We start from the raw sequence: 21,867 nt of genomic DNA, 5'->3' as shown, positions 1-21,867 counted from the left end.
CCTGGCTCGCAGGTGCAATAATAACCGCCGGGCTGTTCGAAGCGAGACGTAACAAACAAAGCAAGAGGCCACATAGAGATATATTCGACGGGACGCGGTTGATTAATCGGCTGGGTGTGCATGCAAAGCGATTTGCAAATGTCTGACTCACATAATCGTGACAAGCGGAAGCTTGTTTGCAAGGTAGATCGCGACAAGTGATCGGATCCTTGCATTGAGGTCCTGTCCAAAATCTTGGGCACTGACACATAACACCAAAACGCGTCTCGAGGCAACTGCCTCCGTTGTAGCAAGCGGAACACCAATCAGAGGCGGGTGATAGACATGTCGTTCCTAATGGTCCACGCGTTACGCAAAGACAATACGAAACATTTAACAAAGAAATACGAAAAAGGATTAGTGAAGTAAAGGAGACGATGATCTAGAGAGACGTTAATCACGATACAAACGTATTCTCGACAACAACAATTTTACGTAATTTTCCACTTTCGGTTAAAATAGATTTTATTCTGGATAAAACAGACGTAACAGACGCACACGGTGAGCGTAACGATGACGTAAATGGTGATAGCGATTAACAGACCGCGGATGTTTGTGCATTTACGTGCAACTCGATTATGCAAAGAATCTATAAAATAGTCAAACTTTGCGTACTCGTTATGATATTTGGTAAACGATAAACAAATTTCTCGCGTAGAATCTGTTTATCTAATTGGAAAATATGAATTTGCATAAACATCGGTAGTCTGGTTTAAATTCGTTGTAAAAAAAAAAAAAAAAAAAAAACGAACGAATTCCTTTATACATTGAGATTTCAACACATTCGTTATATTTACAATTTCAAGCTGTGTCTTACGCTTTCACTAATAGGAATTTAATCTATTACTCACCTTTCCATTCCGGCGGACAAGTACAGTTGAATCCGTCTTTGTTACTTGAGCATGCTCCGCCATTACTACATGGATTACTGGCACAATAATTGATGGTGCAGTTCGGAGGATTGCCCATGAATCCAGGATTACAGACGCATTGTGGCCCATGTGCGTCTTCTACACAGATGCTATTCGGCGGGCATGCCGCGTTCTCGCACAAACTCTTAAGCTCGCAGTGTCGACCGGCGTATCCGGATGGACAATTACAATGATAGGAACCAACGTCGTCCACGCAATCGGCATCGTGCATGCAAGGATTCGACAAGCACTCGTTTAAGTTCAATTCACAATTTTGTCCCTCGAAACCGTTCGGACAGTGACAGATGTAGCCACCGTAATTATCATAGCACACGCCGTTATTCAAGCAGGGATTCGCCAAGCATTCGTCGATGTCAATTTCGCAATTACCACCTTCGTATCTGTAATAGGATGAAAACGATTAATAATTCGCTATAATTTTTCTGCCTCGACAGGTTTATCTTTCAACCGTTACAAAACGGTTGTTGATTAGATATCGAATACATACATATATCGAAGATAATTACATTTTTCTACTAAGCGTGTGGGTTCTCATTCGAATATTAAAAAGTGGAACTTGGTTCGTTCATTTTTTGTATCTAATACGTTTATTATATACTAACAATAAGATGTTATTTCTCTTCTTTAGGTCTTGAAAGTTTCAAGCTTGTATTTTTGAACGTGTATGATGCGAAATGTACCAATGTATTTTATACATTCCAAAGAGATCACGTTTTTCGAAGCGTCGATAAAAGAATTATTGCCAGACGGTGCAGAGAAATGTGCAAATAAATCGACAAGGAATTTAATCGGTAGTTTCATAATGTACAGTGTACTACAGAGATGACAAACTAAAACGAGAGTATACGTAAACTGCTTGAGGCTTTCCCTCGAATTATTTAATACGACGTAAACGCCAGAGACGTACCCCGTTCTATCGCATATGCAGGTATAATTGTTGATACCATCGATGCAAACTCCACCGTGTCTGCAAGGATTCGGTGAGCATTCGTTAAAATTGGTTTCGCAATTTTTCCCCGTCCAACCAGGCAGACACTCGCACTTATATTCGCTTTCGGTGAGCGCTATGCAAACACCTTCGTTTCTGCATGGACTTTGTTCGCAAAGTCGTACACCGAGCTGCGATTCGCAGTAAATTCCGGTAAAGCCTGGCTTGCAGGTACAGCTAAAGTCCCCTTTCGAGTCTTCGTTGCATGTGCCACCGTTGCGGCAAGGACTGCTCATGCATGGCGGACCTGTATAAAATTTTATACAGATAAAATACTTTAGCATTTATCGGGAAACAGCGATTCTAATAGCTCTAATAGCGAAAGAGTGTGACGCCAGTGCTCCCGAAATCCAAACACCTGTTGTCAGATAAAAGAGCCCATAATAAAAGAAAACGCGATAGGATTGACAACTCGAAACTTATATTTGACAAGCAGATAGGAATGTTAGTATACAGTTCTTATTTATAGAAACCCCGGTAAATGTATGGTGTTCCAGGTAGTTAGTGTCTTCGGCATGCTAATTTTCTTTAGCTCGTGATTGAAATAAAATAACGTGGAACGAGATGTTCGAGCAGAATATCCACCGTGCAAACCCGTTTCTTATAAACACTCGTCTTTAATTGGGAATTAAAGACGTGTTATTCGTGATATGTGATTCGTCGCGATATTCTATGTATGTATGTCATTCAAAAAAGGCAGACAGATGATGAAATTCATGCAAAGATTATAGACGAAAGTTAAAAAAGAGAATCCATGGCTGACTGTATCGTAATCGATATTTCAAAGCTTAATTTAGACATTAATATTTCCAATCGCGATTGTATTATAAAAGGAACAAACAACGAGAAACTAAAATAAATACAACACGATTTGTTACGATGTGTTTAACCGTGGACTTGCTTTTCAAAATTTCTATGCTAAGCAACGTAATTCCATTTACGATGAAGATATTACGATTGTAATTTATGATAACGCGTATTTCTACAAGGCCATGGATCTATTTCTATCTTTCGCTCCGTGCCAGAATCCCGTATTCGACGTCAATGTCTACCGTTGTCAATTTGACAGTTGTTGCCGGAATATCGGGCGTAACAGTGACACTCGTAACGATCCTGCCGTGACACGCATTTACCATGCATCATGCATGGCTCGTGATGGCAGAAATCCATGGTGGTGATTGCACTTGATCCTACACCACCGTTAAGTCCGCTCGTACCACCTGAAAGTTTCGTAGGAAAATCTGCCATGCAATCTGCTACTTGTATCATAAATCGCACATACGACCTCACATACGAGTAGTCTGAGAGTTTACGCAGGAACCAACTAAATATACGTGATTTTCACTCCGAAAGGTGTGCAGTGATCCAAAAATCTACGGCTTAGTACTGGATTTTTCGTCTACGGAAATTCTATTCTGTGGTTCAATTGCTCGATTCCGCTTGTAATTGAACCAAACAAAGGAAAATGTGTTATTTCGCACGTATTTAGTATCTAGTCAATTTCTACATTCTCAATATCTTTCTTTCTTACTCGGCAAAATATCCTAAATATTATAAATATTAATATTCGTTTGAAAGAACGTTGAAATCCTTACATCCTTTGTTCTCCGCAGGACAGGGGCCAAAGATAGCTCCGTTATTGATGGAATCGTTAAAAAGAATACCAGGACCTTGGAGGATACATCCTCTGAACGCTTCTCCCACGATAAGGGAGCCATTCATATCGTAATCGGGCAGCGTAAGGATCGCAGCATTGTACGTTGCATTAGCAATTACCTAAACAGAATCAGTCAAAAAATCAGCGTTGTAACGAGAGATAAGAATATAGCTTTGGAGTCTCAGATCCGCCAAAGAGGTCAAAATTACTTTTTTAATTACTCTTTTTAAAAAAGAAAAAAAACGTAAGTCGAATGATCTCGACAATGGAAGGGGAGAGTAAAAAACATTTTTTAAGATCAGGTTTTTCATTTCATAAAGTTTCGAAAACATCGATGTACGACTTCAAAGGGAAACGTTATAATTCAAGTTTTTAATATATCATAATAATTTAATCTTTTAATTTAATTGATCGTCGAATCGTTGAATTTATTAAACAGATATAATTCGTCGCTAGATATGGGAAATTTATTATAACGAGGATTCTTTTATCTTGAAAAAAGTGTTGATTACCTGCGTGTGTCCTGCTGCGTTTAAAGTGAGATTTCCGAGTCTAAAGAGGATATTGACGTTGTGCCAAACATTATTCAGTAATCTGGCGTTTAGCCTCGCTTTGTATCGTTGTTGATCGATGATAGCCGCAAACAGAAGTCCATCCGGGGTCACTTCCAGACTAATCGAATCCTCGTTGTATTTCTGCATGAAAAGTCGACCTCCTTCGCATGTTCGAAAACTCAAACCGCTATGCCCATGCACGGACACGAACGAGCTCAATTTAAGGAACGCCGACCCATTGAAATAGGCTTCCCTGGAACGTTCATCGTAGTTTTTGTGTCTGGAATCTTGCGGCGCTTCGTCGGTGACTACTAATAAGCTCGTAAGTACTAGAACATCAAGTAGTAAAACGAAATATATTACGTTACCTGCATAAAATTGCTTTCATGGTAATAAGAAATATAATAACTTTTATAACGGGGAATAGAAATTGTACGTTTTTCAGTATGTCAGATATCGTAGATATTCGAACATTTACAGATATTGACCGAAAGTAGGAAAGGAAGGACGATGTAACCGATTATGTGAGTGTTCCAATTTCTGTTATCGCTATTAACTATGTAGGTTGAAATTTCGGTAAGATAATGTACGCTTGTATTGGATTCTAATCGACATGTGTACACGAAAGATTTGATTTCTCTGCTCACTGAAACGTTCAATTTAGGTTACTGAATTGCATCCTCTTCGATAAACTAGTCGAATGGTTGTTCGAATTCCTAGTTTTATTCGATATTGAACGAATTCCATATATTTAGTTACACTTTTTTCTTTATCCGAGTTCTGGTTTATTTACGACATTTCTTTTTATATCTCTGTAGTTTGCGTGGCCTCGTGCTATAGAATATTTATTAAGAGAGTAAGTTTTCCAATTTAAGCTTTATCATTAGGTATTTTAAAAATACAAACATCCGTAACTTTCCAAGCAAGGCGGTTGATGAAGTCCACTGCACCCACAGGAGGATCGATGGTAACCAATAAATAATGCATGAGATGCATCTGCACGCCCTCGTAAGGTTGTATAGTTAGGAGAGACTCGTTTAAGGTGGACATTACGGTTATACAGCGGCGAAAATTCGTCGAAATCACGAACCTTGGTTAATTACAACTACAACGTAGTTGTGATTATTTACGCGGAATGTTTATCACGTGAAAAATAAATTTCAGAACAGATAAAACAGATATTTTCCATTTATTTATTTATATATATACATATCGCTATATTATATTTATATATAATCATCATCATTTATTTATATATGTAGATAAATTATGTTTAGATAAACTAATCCAGGTAAATGGAATTAATCGCACTTTTTTTGAAATTAAAGTGCGCATGTTACACGCCAGGTTGCCATGGGAAAACAGAATTTAAGATAACATTATAATTCGATAGAGTTAACGTCGCGTATCTGGCCTTGTCTGCCTACACTTTGAAATAATTCAATACATACATCCTTCGAATGTATCGAGTACATGGAAAAAAATTAAATGTTACTCGAATGACTAATAATGGGAAAAAGGCAAAAGTGTGTTGGAGTGCGATTAAATAGTGAGAGAGTTTGTTGGAAAGGAAAAAATGGCATACACCTGGTATGAACCTATGGTACGTACACGATCGTAGAAAGAAATCATAAACGATTTATAAAGAACACGATGGTAATAGTTCTTACTTCTTACATTGTCGATAATTAGGAAAATTCCGAGGTATTTTTTCTTATATTTAACGGTACAACTAACAAGTTATTTTACGTGTATACAACGAAATTGATCAATCGTAAGTTTTATGACAACCGATAATAATATGGAAATTATTCGAAGTGAGATCGGTTCAAATACATACATATATACATATATATGTTAACTGATAAAAGTACTTCGCTGTATGCTGTCTCCTCTGTATTTTCATAAGACCTTGAATAACACGTCTCTGATGAACTATTCTTTCGTACGATCGTTCCCTAATTTACATATTCTGATGTTGACATAATAAACAGAAACGTTGTATCTCGCACAGAATTGCCGGTGTTATCATGATATTTCAGTGAACGTCGTTAATGAATTGCAGAACAGCTTGATCGAAATATCTATGTCTATATATAGCGTCGTTACGAAGATAACTTTGGGATAAAAAAATAAGACCTTGAATAACACGTCTCTGATGAACTATTCTTTCGTACGATCGTTCCCTAATTTACATATTCTGATGTTGACATAATAAACAGAAACGTTGTATCTCGCACAGAATTGCCGGTGTTATCATGATATTTCAGTGAACGTCGTTAATGAATTGCAGAACAGCTTGATCGAAATATCTATGTCTATATATAGCGTCGTTACGAAGATAACTTTGGGATAAAAAATGAAAATTTACGTAAGCACAACAAAAAAAAAAAAAAAAAAATAGAAGAAGAAATATCAAAGTGGCGGTTAAATCATCGTAATCGTAACAAAATTATTCATGCTCGAATCTAAGGAAGCAACAGTAAGGTATCTTTAATTAAGATTCATATCGTGCTGGCTCCTAGAGTTTTTCCACGATTCCTCTCGCATGAGCGCACGCGACGCGTTCGAGAATGAATACATGGCAGGAACTCACGAGTTTGCGTGATTGGCATATAAAATACGCACAGAGAAGACAGTTGTACTTTACGTATGTTGTCTTAGACACAATGGGGAACACACCGTGATGTGAACAATTGCAACGATATAGACTTGAGAACATTGAGAAAAATCATGGAAAGTATAGTTAATTCTATAATATGTTCGAACGTTACTATATTATAGGAATATTCCCAATTTCTTATATATCTTAGTTGTAATTGGCGATTATCGTTAGAGATAGAGATAATTAGCAATTATACTAATCGGTACTTTTGTCCGATAAAAATGAATTCGATAAAAGTTGCCTACGACTATAGCATTAGAAATGCTACTTTACTCAATTTCTAAAAAAAAAAAAAAAAAGAAAAAAGAAAAGAAAAGGAAGAAAAAGTTGCAAAACGAGATCTAATTACTTGATATCTTGAAGTGGATGTTACTCCGATTATACCGTATAAGTAGAAACGGTTTATGGAAACTACTGATCGTGAGACAACGCAGAAAACAACCGGAAGTAACTTCCTTTTCTTTAGAACGACGAGACGCAACGACAAATATGGTGACGTGCCTCTGGTTTTGCAGGTCTCAGCTCAACGATGAATCGATAGAAAGACGTTCTGTTTCGTGACTATGCAGGCGTTGAAGTCTCTTCTCCGCGCAGATCAACGGAGGAAGATTTCTCAGAAATTCGTCGGGTATTTGTCACACTTCTGAAGTTGAATGATTCAGAATAGAATATCGCTAGAGAGTAGCGATTGAAATAAAAAGAAAGAACTATAATATAAGCAAAAATGTAACCAAGACGTTTATCAAGATTATTATTATCGAACCTTTTCCCATAATTTCAAAATATCGGGTCGATTAATTTTTGATACAAATAGAATTAGAAATTAAATGTATCCAGCTATTCGAACGCTATACATAAAAGTGACGCGCTATCGTTAATTTTACGTTATAAATCCGATAGCTTTTTTATTACTTCGATTGAATAATATTTGGATCAACCGTAATCGACTAACTATATCTACCGTTTCAAAATACCTATTAGTTGTTCAAGCAACAACAAATCATTAAGATTAAGAAGAAAATGATTTATCTACTTTATATATTAGAAAGGAGTTTACTGTTAGAAAGCATAACGGATCGGACAGGCTACGTAAAATTTCACGATTCGTTTGGCATCTCGATGATTGGAAGAATTCCTTCTTATTAACAGCAAGCATGTTTTGTTACAACGAGTTGCAACAATTTGTGAAATACATTCTATGCGTCATAAAATATTTTATTTCTTCCGTCAAAGTAATGATCGACAAACGTGAAAACCCATTAAGGATTATACAATGTCCAACTAATTAAACCGACTAATAGATTCCTATTATGCGAGCATACCAATAGAATTTCTTAACACGGTGAATATCTTTGTTGGTATGTATTCACATATGAGTACAATATTATGTGACTCAACGGCTTAGCGAGTCTTGCCACGCCTTCGTTGGTCACGAGTAACTTTCTTTGTTGCTTTGTAGGAAGCTACTTATTCGAGATACTGTATACTAATACTCGTAAAGTAATAGATGCAACGATAGTAAATATGTAGTACAAGAAGAGTGGGTTAAGCAACAGACAAGTGGAAAATAAAATATACACGATGTAACGCGTACCGATAGATTATCTCTTTTTATTACAGTAAATACGTCGAGCGCGAGTTTAATTATTTAAAATAAATATTTATGACGAAAGGCTTAAATTCAGTGACGCAGAGAGATGCAATTATTCGAAGCAATAGTATTTTATAAGCTACCGCTACTCTCCTACGATTCTAAATACTTTTTTCGTTTAATTTTAAAATAAGTACGACTTAATAATCCAGAAGTTACTTTAGTATGTTGTTAATGTATTTACGCTTTAATCACGAATTGTTTCATAACGTGATATTATGGTTGAATAATGCGATTGATAATTTTATTAAGAAGCAGGTACGAGCTGTGATGAATTTCAACAAACAGAATTTATCGCGGCGTGCACTCGGTACGTATAGTGGTCGCGTGAGTTGTTTTACTAACAAACCCGTATCTTAGCCTCTCTTTTTGTTCGACGATCTTCTTGTACTTCGTAATTTGCCAATCATGCATGAACAGTGTAATATTTAATATTAGTTTAATCCCTGTAAAGTCACGCACGATACGAATAATAGCAATTTGTTGTTGTAGAAAATAGTAAATATTTGTTTGAATCGTTGAATCGTAATTGAAATATCAATAATTTCTATACGCAAGTAACGAATAGTAAAAAAAAAATGTATTGTACGCACGATTCGTACTCATCTATCGTAAAACGAATGCTGATAGAGGAGAACATTATGTGTCGTTAACGTCAAAAAACAGGTTATGGTTTCGATGACTCACTGTCTCGGCTTTGTAATATGTAGATGCAAAGAACTGTTCGTTCCGATCTCCACCGGTTATACTTTCAACGTAATCGTTGAATTCCTATACGTGGTTGGGTCGAAAGACATCATTTGCGGTTTATTTTTACCTTTCGACAAGACGAGAATCAACCGCTTTCCTTTAAGAATAGAGGTGTAGCCGAATGAGGATTTATTCGAAACTGTTTAACCTCGTGGCTCACTTACGACTTGTAGAGCACAGAAATCCAATTAGGGAAGAAAGAGTCTTTTATTTCAAGGATGAGATGCAAACGTATGTAGAACGGACTATTCGCCTAATAGAAAATTCATAGACAAACGTAATTAACATCTAAATAGCCGGTTTTTACGTTTGCAAGTTGTAGCATTTTCGTATTAAATCGCTACGTGAATTTTTGCTATCGATATTTTAACGTAAAAAAGTCAACGTAAGTGGAAAAAAGGTTAAAGATGTACGAAGGATTATTTTCTGATTCAAAGTCTGTTGATGTAAATTGATGGTGTAACCGTGTATTATCGAAATAATTTAGCGATAAACTGTCGATTGTAACGATAATAGGTATTTTCGTTTTAATTGAATTGATTTCAGTTCGCTTTGAAACGATCTTCGTTTTTGAACGCACACACATTTTAACGCAAACGGATGTCATATGCACGTAACACTCCATCATGTTCGTAACAAAACAAAAATCTATTTCTTAACAACCCGAGTTGATGAAAACCAATTTTTCCTGACACAAAAATGTTGAACGACAAACATACAAGGGATTATAATTGAGTGCAACCGTGGCTTAAATATCGCGTCAAGTTTTTCACGTAGCTATGAAATTTATATAAAAACCGCGTACAGATCGATCTTCTTTATTTTTTATTTACAGTTTTCATTATAGTACACCAGTTTTTTATATTTTCTGTTATACATAATTGTATTTCCTAAAAAGATGATAAGCGTTTCCATTCATTTTCGTTCGCCCGTATTCGCTCTGTACAGATATCTCGACATAACATAGCCGTGTACACTTACGCCCACCGTCCGATATATGCAATTTCAGTTCGCTACAATCTACAATCGTGGTCTCGTATTCGATCGGCTGAACCATAGAGTTTAAGTTCACCAGATTCTGAAAATTACCATTGCTCTTACTTAATGGGATGCTCCGGTATTCGCAGAGTACTCATTTTCTACGAAATCCAATCGTAAATGTCGAAGTTCAAATTTTACATAGCGGTACGGTTATCTCATTGTTCGTACAGAACGGCTGAAAAATTTTCACGGAAACACGGAAAGCGGAAAATAGAGGATGGAATCCTTTTCTGAAAAAGTTCGTTTCTCTTTTTCAACCCTATGGAGAAACGGACCTTGAAAATTTCTCTGCTTTGTAATCGTACGACGATTTCGAAAACACCCTGTTGTAGAGGCGACGTTGAAAAGTATAGGAGAGGTAGTAGGACAGGTAGTAAGACAGGTAGTTACAGTGAAAATCAGTGTAGGTTTTGCTAACTGAACGTAGACGGTTCCCACGGATCATAGATCCTCGCCTTCGGGCTCTTTCATAGGAAAATTACCGATACGTCAAACAAGAATGTATTATACAATTTTCTGCGAGAAATTTCCATTCTCGTCTTCGCTTTCTCGTACCATTTCCTTTTCCATATCTTTATCAATCGATTTAGCAATCATCCCGTAACTCCACTAATTTGAGAAACGAATTGAATTTACAGACTAATTACCTCGAAACTTTAACTTAATCACGTTTCATTATCTCTAAACCAACACGAAGATTCTAAGTATTTGTGTTAGAGCAAAGATAGCAAACGATAACGAAGAAATTATCAAGAGCTCGGAACCGCTAGGACTTTCGACTTTATTTCAAAGGTTCTACCTGAGCACTTTCAATGCGCAAGCTGCGCCGTAGAATTTTACGTAACGTCATGCCTCGCTCATACTTGGAAATGACTGGCGGTGGCCTTGCGCGACAGGCTCCGCCATTGATCAGACTCGCCAAATTTCAAGGAAAGGAACACGTCGTGCTGAACGTTAATTTCACCTTCCGGGTTACGCCTGTTTTGTCGGTGGAAAATGCATTCCTATCGGATTACGTTGGCATACCGTGCTGCTGTGATCGGTTCTATAGATCGGTGAATGGGTTTCATTCATTTGAACAGTGGTTCTCACGGGATCCGCTATGTTTCCGAGGTATGTAGAGACCAGATGTCAGGATAAAGCGAAACCACCGTCAAGAGGGAGGAGAATTGTCGACACGGTGAGAGACAGACTCAAAGAATAGGAGAGGCCTTTGAGCAAGCGAGAGGGAGAGACGGTGGATTTCGAAATGACAGAAAAGGGAGTATAGAGGATTAATAGAGAAGGAAGGAGAATAAAGGGCGAGAAAGGAAGAAAAGGCGAGGAGTACCGCAAGTAGATTCCGCGTGTATAATGACAGGCAACTGCATTTTCAATCGCGTTCTCCTGCATAAAAATGCTCGAGACCGACGTGCGCTGAACTTTATCGTGTGTACACAATTTTCCATGAGTGGACGCGCCTTTGATTGACATGCATCGATTGCATAATACAACGCATGGTCGCGCATTGACGTTTAAGAAAGGATTGGATGAAAAATGGAGGAAAAAATATACGCTTGAAAAATTCGATAACGTCATATTTGTTTTTGGGAAATATGCCTGGTTTATTCGATATTTCTATCGAGTTGTTAATTATTCATTGTTTATTAATACACCCATATATTTATATATATTCGATAACAATAACTATGCATTATTATTGGATATTGTGAATTATAAATCTGGTCGATGGAAATGCAACGGTACATGGAATACATTAATCGCCTTTGTGCAAGTTTCATTAATAAGTCTTTCGTTCTCTCTTTTCAATAAAATCTGTGGCAAATTATGATTTTCTATCGTTAATAGAGAAAAGTAAATGTGTTAAACACGCGTTTTACGTGTAGAAAGCGAAACTAGATAAAGACATAGGTGACGCTAATTTTGTCTTTTAATTTCACCTTTTAACGTAGGAATTTGTCAACGGCAACTCCGTAAATTGTAAAGAATCTTTTTCGAAATCTATGTTTGTTTATTACTCAATTTTATTTAATTAATTCTCTTCGATCGATTTTACTCGCATGTATTATTGTTAAAATAGAAATAACGTGTAATTATGAAATACGCGACGCTCAAGTTGCGAAGCAAAGGCAACTTTCTCGACAATTTGTGAGAAAACTGCGCCTTTGGGAATTCGTAATCAGCTTATGGAATATCTTTGCCGATCTAAAATGTACACCTTTCTATTAATATTTTCCTCGTTTCATACATTTTTTAAGCTATACTTTGCCATGTTTAATACCCTTTTAAAGAGTTAAATAACGTGTATAATTAACGCTGAATGCAGTCTTATAAACACGATCGTTACAAAATTTAATGAATTTACTTTGGAAACTGCCAGGTGCACGCTCGCCAAGGAACGCTTTGAAAACACATTCACACATCCAAATACATACGTGCGATGAATACAGCACGGTCTATGTTACATTAGATAATAACAATTTCTTTAATTACAGAATGAAACCATCGCCGCTAGTCTAAGCAATAGCTTGAGATAATACTTCTAGAAATGCGTACGCGATTCGGACGAACTTATTATTCTCATCGAAATATATTTTAACAGAAGCTCTCATCAACTAACTTTACTTTCAGATCGTCCATAGTTATTGTCATTATCGGCCGTTAAAAAAAATTAACGTGATTATATCCGACAAAGACTTTTCTATCGCAGGGAGAAGTCTCGAACCTTTTGATGTTCGCTCGACGACTGATTGAAACCGATCATCAACGGTTCGATATCGGAGAACGTTTAGATTATCGGCGCTCGGTCGGCCACGAACGCCGATCACTGAAACGAGTCCTCGAGGAAGGTTTTCGCGTTTTATCGTCCACACTATCTTCTCAACGATTGCCAGATTGTGGGAAGAAATCCCTCGAGGATCAAAACTATAGATCGATTTGCGCAAAATAGAAACAAGATGAAACTTATGAGAAAAATGTCTGTCGTCGAGAAGCAGATTGGAATAACGACCTTGGTATATTGCAGCGTGCATGGTTACAATGCTGAGCGAAAGGCGCGTTACTAGAGCTTCCGGTTCTCTGTGATGTCTCGAGAGCACGTTTCGAGCAACGCTGCGTATATTCGCTGCACGACATCTCCCTTTCGTAACGGTATAAACTTTTACCACAGCTTCTCAGGATCATCGGTGTGGATCAGTGACCGACCCGACGCCACGACAACGACCCATGAAATCGCTGCCTGGTCGAAGGCTCGACCAGAACACTGTCGCGTACACTCCGGGGTTGTAACCATGAAGGTTACACACTTTGGATTCCTCGTTTCTCTTCTTTTTCTGCATTTCAATATGCCATACAGCCCGGATTTCATTGAAACTTTTACTTCCCGGATTCATTCGCAAGACAACTAAGCGAAGCCACGTTATTCTGTTTTAAGTTAGTAGCTTTTAGAACTTTTTTTACTCGCAGTACGATTTCAAGGATGAAGTTTTAGTCGAGTTGACGAACAATTACGTCCATTATGATGGTTTTCGGAACTTGAGAGAAGCGACGATAACTATATAACGTAAGTTTAAATGGACGTGTGAATATTATCTTTAACGTAGAATGTCCAGGTGATTGTCATTATTAAAGCGTTGCTAATTCGCGATATAATTATCGTAAAGCAATTTTTATCTTCAATTACGTTTCGTGCTAAGAATCTTCAACTTTACTTTCACCTACTTATTAATACATAAATGTTCGGAACATGATTTTACACCGTGTATGCGTTACATAAACCGTTGTTTTCTAGTTATTCACCTTTACAGATTAGCCGATAGAACGAAGAAAACGGTAAGTCCTTATTTTCACAGTTATGCTTTTTAAACGTTGAATCAATCTCCATATGTAATATACCTGTATCTCTTAACAAGCGTGGAGGAAACGCTCGATATACGAAGATCTACACGTGTTAAAAACTTGGAACTAAAACTAAAGAAAAGGAAAAAAACGAATGGAATATATGTATAAACGTTCTAATTAATAATTCGCTGTAGAATAACATAAGTAACAGTGTACAACTTTCTACGTGAAAAAATATTTGAATTTATATTTGAGATACATTCGAGATATATCAGAGATAAATTTAACAAAGCAGATGGAAGAGAATGATCGTCTGTCTGAAACTTCAGCGCTGATATTTTAATCATACGCCGAAGGCATAACTCTCGTAACGTGCCAATTATTCTAACGAAGAAGAAGAATAAAACCAAGGTATAATAAAGCCAAGATTTGGACTGGTTGGCTAAATCGCGAGCGTATTGAAATAATACCTTCCATATACATATACGCGCCACGTACCACGTACCATTGTCTTCTGCCTCACCTTTAAAAACGACACGCTCTGAAAAAAAAGCTATTCCGAGTGTGTGACACTCGAACGAAGAATGACACGGGAACTAAGGGAAAAAAGGGTGTCGTTTCTTACATATGAGAGACTTGCATTTTAAACGGCGACCGCTTTGCATTATGTATAGGCGAAATTTTACAACGATAAAAACCCCACATGCGATCGTTGATCATTGTAATTTATTCCTCTCGGTTGACCGACATTATGTTAGTTAATTTAAAAGTGGGTAGTAAGTGAATGAATTTAGATTACGATAAAATTATAAGTTTGTAACTTGATAGTACGTTTCTCGATTTAATAACCATCTTAATATATGGCGGCAACTATCAAGTTTGATATAAATAAACACGTAAGTACGATTAGTACAACCACAGAAAGCATAAAGTATAATTAGTAACAAGTAATCGTAAGCTTAATCGCGAGTGTAAACGAAGAAATATGATGAACGACAGATTCGAAGCTAATACATACGTATATATGCATGTATGTATATATATGTTATACGGAACGTATAAATGAAATACCCAAGTGTGTGCTTTATTTGAAAAGTGTGACACGCGATGAATGGAATTCGCGAAAATCGTTTTATGAATTTATCTGAATGTGAAGTTTCGTTGAATAGAATTCACAAAGGAAATCTGTGAAAGTATCGGTTTTCCAAGTGAAACATATCAACACACATACGTGCATATGCGTTCCGCGAATAACAAAGCTACTTCGGTCGATGTAGAAAGTTCGCGTAGGGCTTCAGTTTGAATGGGCACCGTTTTCTGTAGGGTATTAAATGGGATACGACTGTCTCGTAATATCGATAGAAAGCTAATATGCTATCGCAAATTATATGAATTTTAGTTATCGAACAACCGATACGATTATACAATCGATTATACAATTTGCACACGTATCGCGTCTTTTTTTCAGTTCTAGCTGTAAATCCTTCGTCTGATAAAATCTGGCACAGGGTTGTGCAGAAGAAAAAGTGGCACAAGGATACGCAGAACTCGGTATTTTTTTTTTTTTTTTTTTTTTTTTGTATTCGTGCGCCTCATTTCGCGTTTGACGAAAGGAAAAAAAACAGAATAGTTGGAAATCTTGCTTGATTTTCCAACCACGTCGACGCTTCGGTCAACGTAAACGGAAACTCAACGGTACGAGACGCTATTGCCCTACTTTAATACGGTTAAATCATAAAACCAGTCTTCCTATTGTTAGAAAAATTAGAGCCGCAATGAGTCACGATACCAGGATGCCTTCTGGGTTTCACGCGGTTTATCTAAATGCACGCAAAACGCATTTACATCTCAATGGCGTATTCGTAGGTAATCCTAAGAGCCTACAGAAATTCCTTTGAATTGATAAGGAGAATCCAATAGCCGCTTCAATAGAATTTCTTCGTTACGAGACATACCTGTTTATACGTTCGTTCAAGAGAAACCAATTTGGTATATGACACGCGTAAAGGTGTGAACTTTGCTTGTGTCGTATCACACGAAAGTAGCTATATTTTCATCTTTGTAAAACGATAAGCGTATCTGAAGCTGAGTTGTAAGGCCTGATACGTATAACAGGCACGTGTTGTTTTGTAGCCTAACAATATATGTTTAGATTTAGAGAACGAGATCGTACCATGACGCAATGTATACTATTCAATCACATGTTAATCCGTTTTTCAATAAAATGAACGTAAATCAACAGCGATCGATCGCGACGATATCTCTGTTTTTTGTTAAATTACAGAATCGGTGTAATTTAAAGATAGAAATGAAGTTTAATATAATTAATAGACGATTGATTAATTAAGTAATTTGTTTTCACGGTACAGTACGTGATTTGTAAGAAATCTTTTAGGCGATAAATTTCATTCACAAGTTTATCAACGATTGGATGCATTACAAGAGGAAATCGGAGCGAAACAATTGTTATACAGGCATAAGATTGAAATGAGCGTCGCCCTAATACCGCAGGTTTCGATAACATTTTCTGTACATATACATTTCTGTATGTACATTCTGTACATTTTCTGTTTCTACAACGTTGCTCGGTGTGCGATGCGGGTCGATGGAAATTATTTCGTGTGTTGCACATTTACGTCGCGACGCCACGTACATCAGCATAATTGCTATACGTAGACGAGTTATGTGGTCTGGTTGAATCCAACGAATCGCAAGAGGCACAAATATGTAATTACTGTGGCGAGAGAATTATTTAATAATTAAGTCAACGGACAAATACGTAAACTTTAGAAAAACGATCAAATACAATAAGTGGATCATCTACCCGTCGAAACTGTTTCATTGATATTAATAAACTAGTGTCACGATTACGACCAAATCATTTTGTAGAGAAAGAAGTTTTTCCGATCGTAACTTTGTGACGAATATTGGTTTAATAGTTTCGAAGGAGGATATGTAACAACATGGAGCATTTAATTTAATTTATTTAGCATTTAATTTATGTAGAGCTGAAGAGAATTATCAGAGAAAATTGAATGGGTTAAAAATTAATTCTTTTTTTTTTTTTGCACTACTTTGATAGGCATCGGGTCACTTTATATAGGTATAACATGCAAGTGATTCATATCGAGTTACAGAAGGAGCGATCTCATATAATATTTCAACTCATTCGTTTCGTATTAGCAATGATATTTCCTCTTGAATTGAATATAAATTACGAGAGTGCCTCGAAATTGCATTATATTTAATTCTCGAAAAAACAAGATATTCCCAATTTTCTAATCAACCTAAATTCAGTGTACAAATAATATTTCTTACTTTTATCTATGATAGTGGCAACTGTATAGTACGAGAGACGTTTCTACGAAAATTTAAACCCTGGTTTCCCTCTTGAGACATAGAAAAACAAGATTACGAATAATGCCATCGAAAGTCCAGGGACAAGAAAGTAGAGAAGACAATAATACTAAATGTAGCACATGGCCTCTGAGAACCTCTCTAGTGTCCTGTCCCCGTGAATTCGTTGAAGAAAAACCTTTTCCGAAACTGAAGAACCATTCAAGATTTGTCTAGTGCTTCATTCTGATGATAACCAGACGACTGGGGCTATCGATGCACGAAGCGCATTTAAGTAAGCGCGTTTCTAAGTAAGATTTACAAGATTTTCAAATACATGTCCAAATTTCGAGATCTTCAAGTTCTTACGTATTTAACGCAATACGAATATTATCGAAGAAACAAAATCGTACGTTATTACTTTAATGTATAATATTATTGTTTAAGGATCAACGATGACATATTTTTTTTGTTACAAATGTTCGTTTCAGTAACGTTAATAGAACGTAAAATAAGGTATAATAAAAGTTGTTTGGAGCATAATAACGAGGAAACGGTTTACCTCGTACAAAGCGTATAAGGAAGCCAGAGAATCCAGGAAGTAATGACTAATACAGTTACAGTAAAGTTAATCAAACCTACCGTTAAAGGAACGTAACTTGGGTATTCTACGACATTCTACGCGTTACTGTAATAACAAGGGCATCGGTATTGCTACTGATATATAAAAAGATCAACGATATTCATCGACTGATACGCAGTAAGTATTGCGTGAAAAATTCCTTAGAGGTATCGGAGGAAGAACAGAAAAAAAGGAAGAAGAAGAATCGCAAGGAAACACCCTGGGAAAGATACGAGGATAAAGCCAGGAATAAAGAATAGGAAAACTACCACTGCATGTACACGTAATAGTAACCATTTGAAACGTCATTAAAAAAGTAATCTGGAATGTTAAGAAGTAAAAAAGATGAAAATCAAAGACAAGCATGGAATCCGTGTCACCAATTACATCGAGTTCGTGCTTTATATTAGCGTAACTTATGTCAGCGACAATATCTAATCATCGTGGCAAAGCCACATACGAAATGAACATAGAGGTGAAATAAAATAGCCAGAACTACGTTCTCTCTATTCGTTGCGCTTCGATGACCCCGAAAAAATGCAATCTGCTGGAATGTTGAAGTTGCATTCGACGAATGCATGTAACACCAAAGAAGGAGCCCAATGCACATGGAATCAGCTAATTCGAATTATATCGAACGGTATCCAGCTTCGAAAATCTTCCACACGTTAATACAGAAATAATAAGTCGGATGATCGTCGTTCGTTAATGTCGAAGCATTGTTGAAACCGACACTAATGAATCCGTGAAAACGAACCATAAATTATCGCTTCAGCTGATAAAACATTTTCGTATCATCTTTATCTTCGTACTCGATAAAAAGAATTGGATTGTTGAGAATTTCCCGATTAAAATGCACGTATCTCCGTTTATTTATTTCCACATTTATTTCAATTTCTATTGCGAGTTAAATAAAAGTAATTTCGTTAATACTCGGCTAATGGGAAATCTTTAAATGCTTCAACTGGAATTTAAACGTATTAACTGTTTCTAATTATAGTTATGAGCCATTATCATTCGAATATATTATCTCGCGTCGATAAATAACATTTTTTCTTATAAAGACAATGGTATCGTTCTAACCAAATTCACTCTTTCTTTATCGATCCTTTAATGTCCGTAAGTACCATACAATACATACGCAAGAATGTTTATCAGTTTCTTGCTTGTACTACCTCAAAGAATTAGAAGAGATGAGAGACTCGATAACAACGATTTGTTCCATACATTAGTCACAACAGAGAAGCAGATACTATACGTTTTCTTTTAGAAACGAAATAGCTTGGTTTCCTTTAACGATTCAATGGTAATCGCTTTTTCAAGGAGTACGTTATTTTTCGTCAAATTACTCGAAGCAAATGCGGTCGAATGTAGCGTCGCGTCGGCTGCGGAAGAAACGGTCGCGGTAAAATTTCTCAGACGTTGAATAAAACGATGCACTTGTTACGGAATCTACTCCACTCTTTTTACGCTGACGATAAGAAGAAAGGAAAAATGATTATGGCTAGCATCGTCCGGCAGGTATAACGACGAATGTGGAACCTCTGTTCTGCGCAGTAGGTTTGCATGTATAGAGTATATAAAATGCGTGTGTCGTTTGAGGCACGCACCTGAGCGTGAAGCGAGGGACCAACGTTAATGCACCGACCTGGCTTCCACCTGCGCTAGACGAGTCGAAATGTTTTTCCTTTACTAAGAAATCCGTAGGTACGCCGACCCTTTGGACGCCGTGTACTTAGGCACGATCCCTCAATGAGAGAAAATACATTCCGACCAAAAATTCTGACCGCCATAAATTTCCTATGTTATAGACATGCGCTTAAAATATTCCTAACGATTCGCGTTAATCTCGAGAATCGCTCAAGCTAATTAGCATTAATCGAGAGCAAAAAGCGTAGAAACTGACTCCGTTCTTGCGGCGCTAGACGCTGTTTTCAGTTAGCGAAGACTTTTAAAAGCTTTCACGAATGAAATTACGAACACAAGAGATGATATAAAGGGAAAGTAACCTAGAATACTCGAGACTAATTAATAAGCGTGATAAAATTTCGTATAGGATAAAACTGCGCTACGTTTTTACGCGTAAAGGAATAGCAAAGGGAAGCGGTTGAACAACGCAAGATATCGCGATTGTAAGACGATCGATATCCTACTGGTCTGTTTTACGAATACGACATCATACAGGTATATCGAGGCATGAACTTTTCCCTTGTTAGATGCGTCTTTCACGTGCCGATAATTACGCGTGCAACATTCTAATGCTTGGATTAATAGGTTTGATTTGTGAAACAGAAATAGCGTCTTACGTGTCTTTCCGTGATTACTTCGGTTGTTAATAGGCTACCTGGTCATTGCACCAACATTATCGACCAGACACTCGTAATTCCGTATTTCCTTCTTTTACTTATGAAGCGCTATAGCCAGCGATCGAGTAAATCGAAATAATATTTCAGAGCTAAGAATCACAGGAGGAAACTTGGACGCTGTTTGATGCCGGATGCTGGAGACTTCAACACGCCGAGCAAGATCCAGCGATCGTTATTTTACATATAATGCATTTAATTCTATTCAATAGCAAATATATATATATATATTTATATATATAGGTATATATACCTATGCAACTGTATACAAGTTACGAAAGCAATACCTGAAGAAGAACAATTAAAAGGAAGAATATTTGAAAGATACCTAGACAAATGTCCGACAAGTTCGAGGAAAGGAAGGCTTAAAGGTACGTAGAATTCATAAGAAGCGAGAAAACGTTTATTTTAGTCTATCCTGGTGTAGATAAAGCAGTAACAGTACTTCAGGTAGACTGTAGACGATCAGGTGTGCGGAACGGTTTGGCAGGGCGGTCTCCCCACCTGTCACGAATTCAATGCTACTGAGTTCATCGTTTGCGTTGATCCACGTAGAAATTTGAACGACAACGCAGCATAGGTTACCCGCCACTAGATCAAAAAATCAATACACGATCGAAAACATTTTATTTATTCGTACGGCGTTCGGCGATTTAATTTAACTCGATAAAATTGAAAGGTTTGACGTTCTGCGTTCTAGATCTTGGGTCGTAAAGCGAGTTGCAGGGGCCGTAGCGACAAGCAGAGAGAAACACGGAGTAAGAAACGACGCGCGAATGGCGAACATGCCCGGGGCCTTACTCACCTGCCACGACGTATCGCGCCCGCATTGTCGTTGACCGGTCTAAAGATCTGCAATCGAACTCGAGGACACCCGCACTTACGGCGTCTCTTGTTGCACATTCACTCGCGAGACATCCTCGGTCACCGCACTCGTCCCTTTTATTTTACAATTATTTAGGAAAGACGCACGCTTTTGCTTTTCACGCACTATAGAGCGGCACTGGTCGCTTCGCTCCTTCACGTAATACATCCACCCGCACCGACTATGACCGTCGAGAAACACACACCGAGCGAGACTGCGGCGGCTCTTCTGGAGAACGTTCGGTTGCTATTGTGAAATCTCCCTCCATCGACTCTGAGCACCATCGCCACGGCACTAGCATGCTACGGCCCTGTGTCGTTACCAACACCGGCTGGATCGCTTCTATGTCTATCTTTCTCTTGATCCTACTGCCAGGTGCGGACCAATCGATCGAACTCTGACAATATTTCAATGCATTTTAATCCAAATTCAGTATAATTGGATATCGTAGTATGCCACATCAATAATATACAAGTTTTGAATATTACGATTAATATACATGAAAATATCTTACGAATTATTATGAATTATCAATGCATATTTTCATATTTGTTTTTAAACGAT

General features: G+C 37.3%; 2 protein-coding genes and 1 long non-coding RNA gene across 6 annotated transcripts in view; 2 read left to right on the top strand and 1 right to left on the bottom strand.

The window, feature by feature from the left end:
* LOC100749561 (endonuclease G, mitochondrial) overlaps positions 1-3,807 on the top strand; it is a 14,802-nt gene extending 10,995 nt beyond the window's left edge. Inside the window, exon 6 of the mRNA XM_003489437.4 lies at positions 3,573-3,807. The gene's annotated coding sequence lies outside the window, so the exon portion shown is untranslated. The remainder of the gene's footprint in view (positions 1-3,572) is intronic.
* Positions 1-21,586, bottom strand: part of LOC100745739 (protein crumbs) — a 30,159-nt gene extending 8,573 nt beyond the window's left edge. The window contains exons 1-8 of one of the 4 annotated variants that reach the window (XM_033320676.1): positions 21,244-21,586; positions 4,129-4,499; positions 3,555-3,735; positions 3,012-3,179; positions 1,879-2,206; positions 891-1,351; positions 152-333; positions 30-32 (exon numbers count right to left, since the gene is read on the bottom strand). In XM_033320676.1, coding sequence (XP_033176567.1) covers positions 30-32; positions 152-333; positions 891-1,351; positions 1,879-2,206; positions 3,012-3,179; positions 3,555-3,735; positions 4,129-4,499; positions 21,244-21,268 — 1,719 coding nt within the window. In that variant the 5' untranslated portion in view covers positions 21,269-21,586. The remainder of the gene's footprint in view (positions 1-29; positions 33-151; positions 334-890; positions 1,352-1,878; positions 2,207-3,011; positions 3,180-3,554; positions 3,736-4,128; positions 4,500-21,243) is intronic. The other 3 variants (XM_033320674.1, XM_033320675.1, XM_024367610.2) reach the window with 3 other exon arrangements.
* On the top strand, positions 6,649-8,046 carry LOC117151647. Its single transcript, XR_004461727.1, has 2 exons — positions 6,649-7,282; positions 7,351-8,046. It is a non-coding gene; the product is annotated as an uncharacterized LOC117151647 (long non-coding RNA).
* Positions 21,587-21,867: the final 281 nt, after the last annotated feature.

This window comes from Bombus impatiens, unplaced genomic scaffold, assembly GCF_000188095.3.
Source record: "Bombus impatiens unplaced genomic scaffold, BIMP_2.2 scf_0321, whole genome shotgun sequence".
Lineage (NCBI taxonomy): Eukaryota > Metazoa > Arthropoda > Insecta > Hymenoptera > Apidae > Bombus > Bombus impatiens.
Note: the sequence above shows the minus strand (reverse complement) of the source record. Positions and strands in the feature narration are given on the sequence as shown.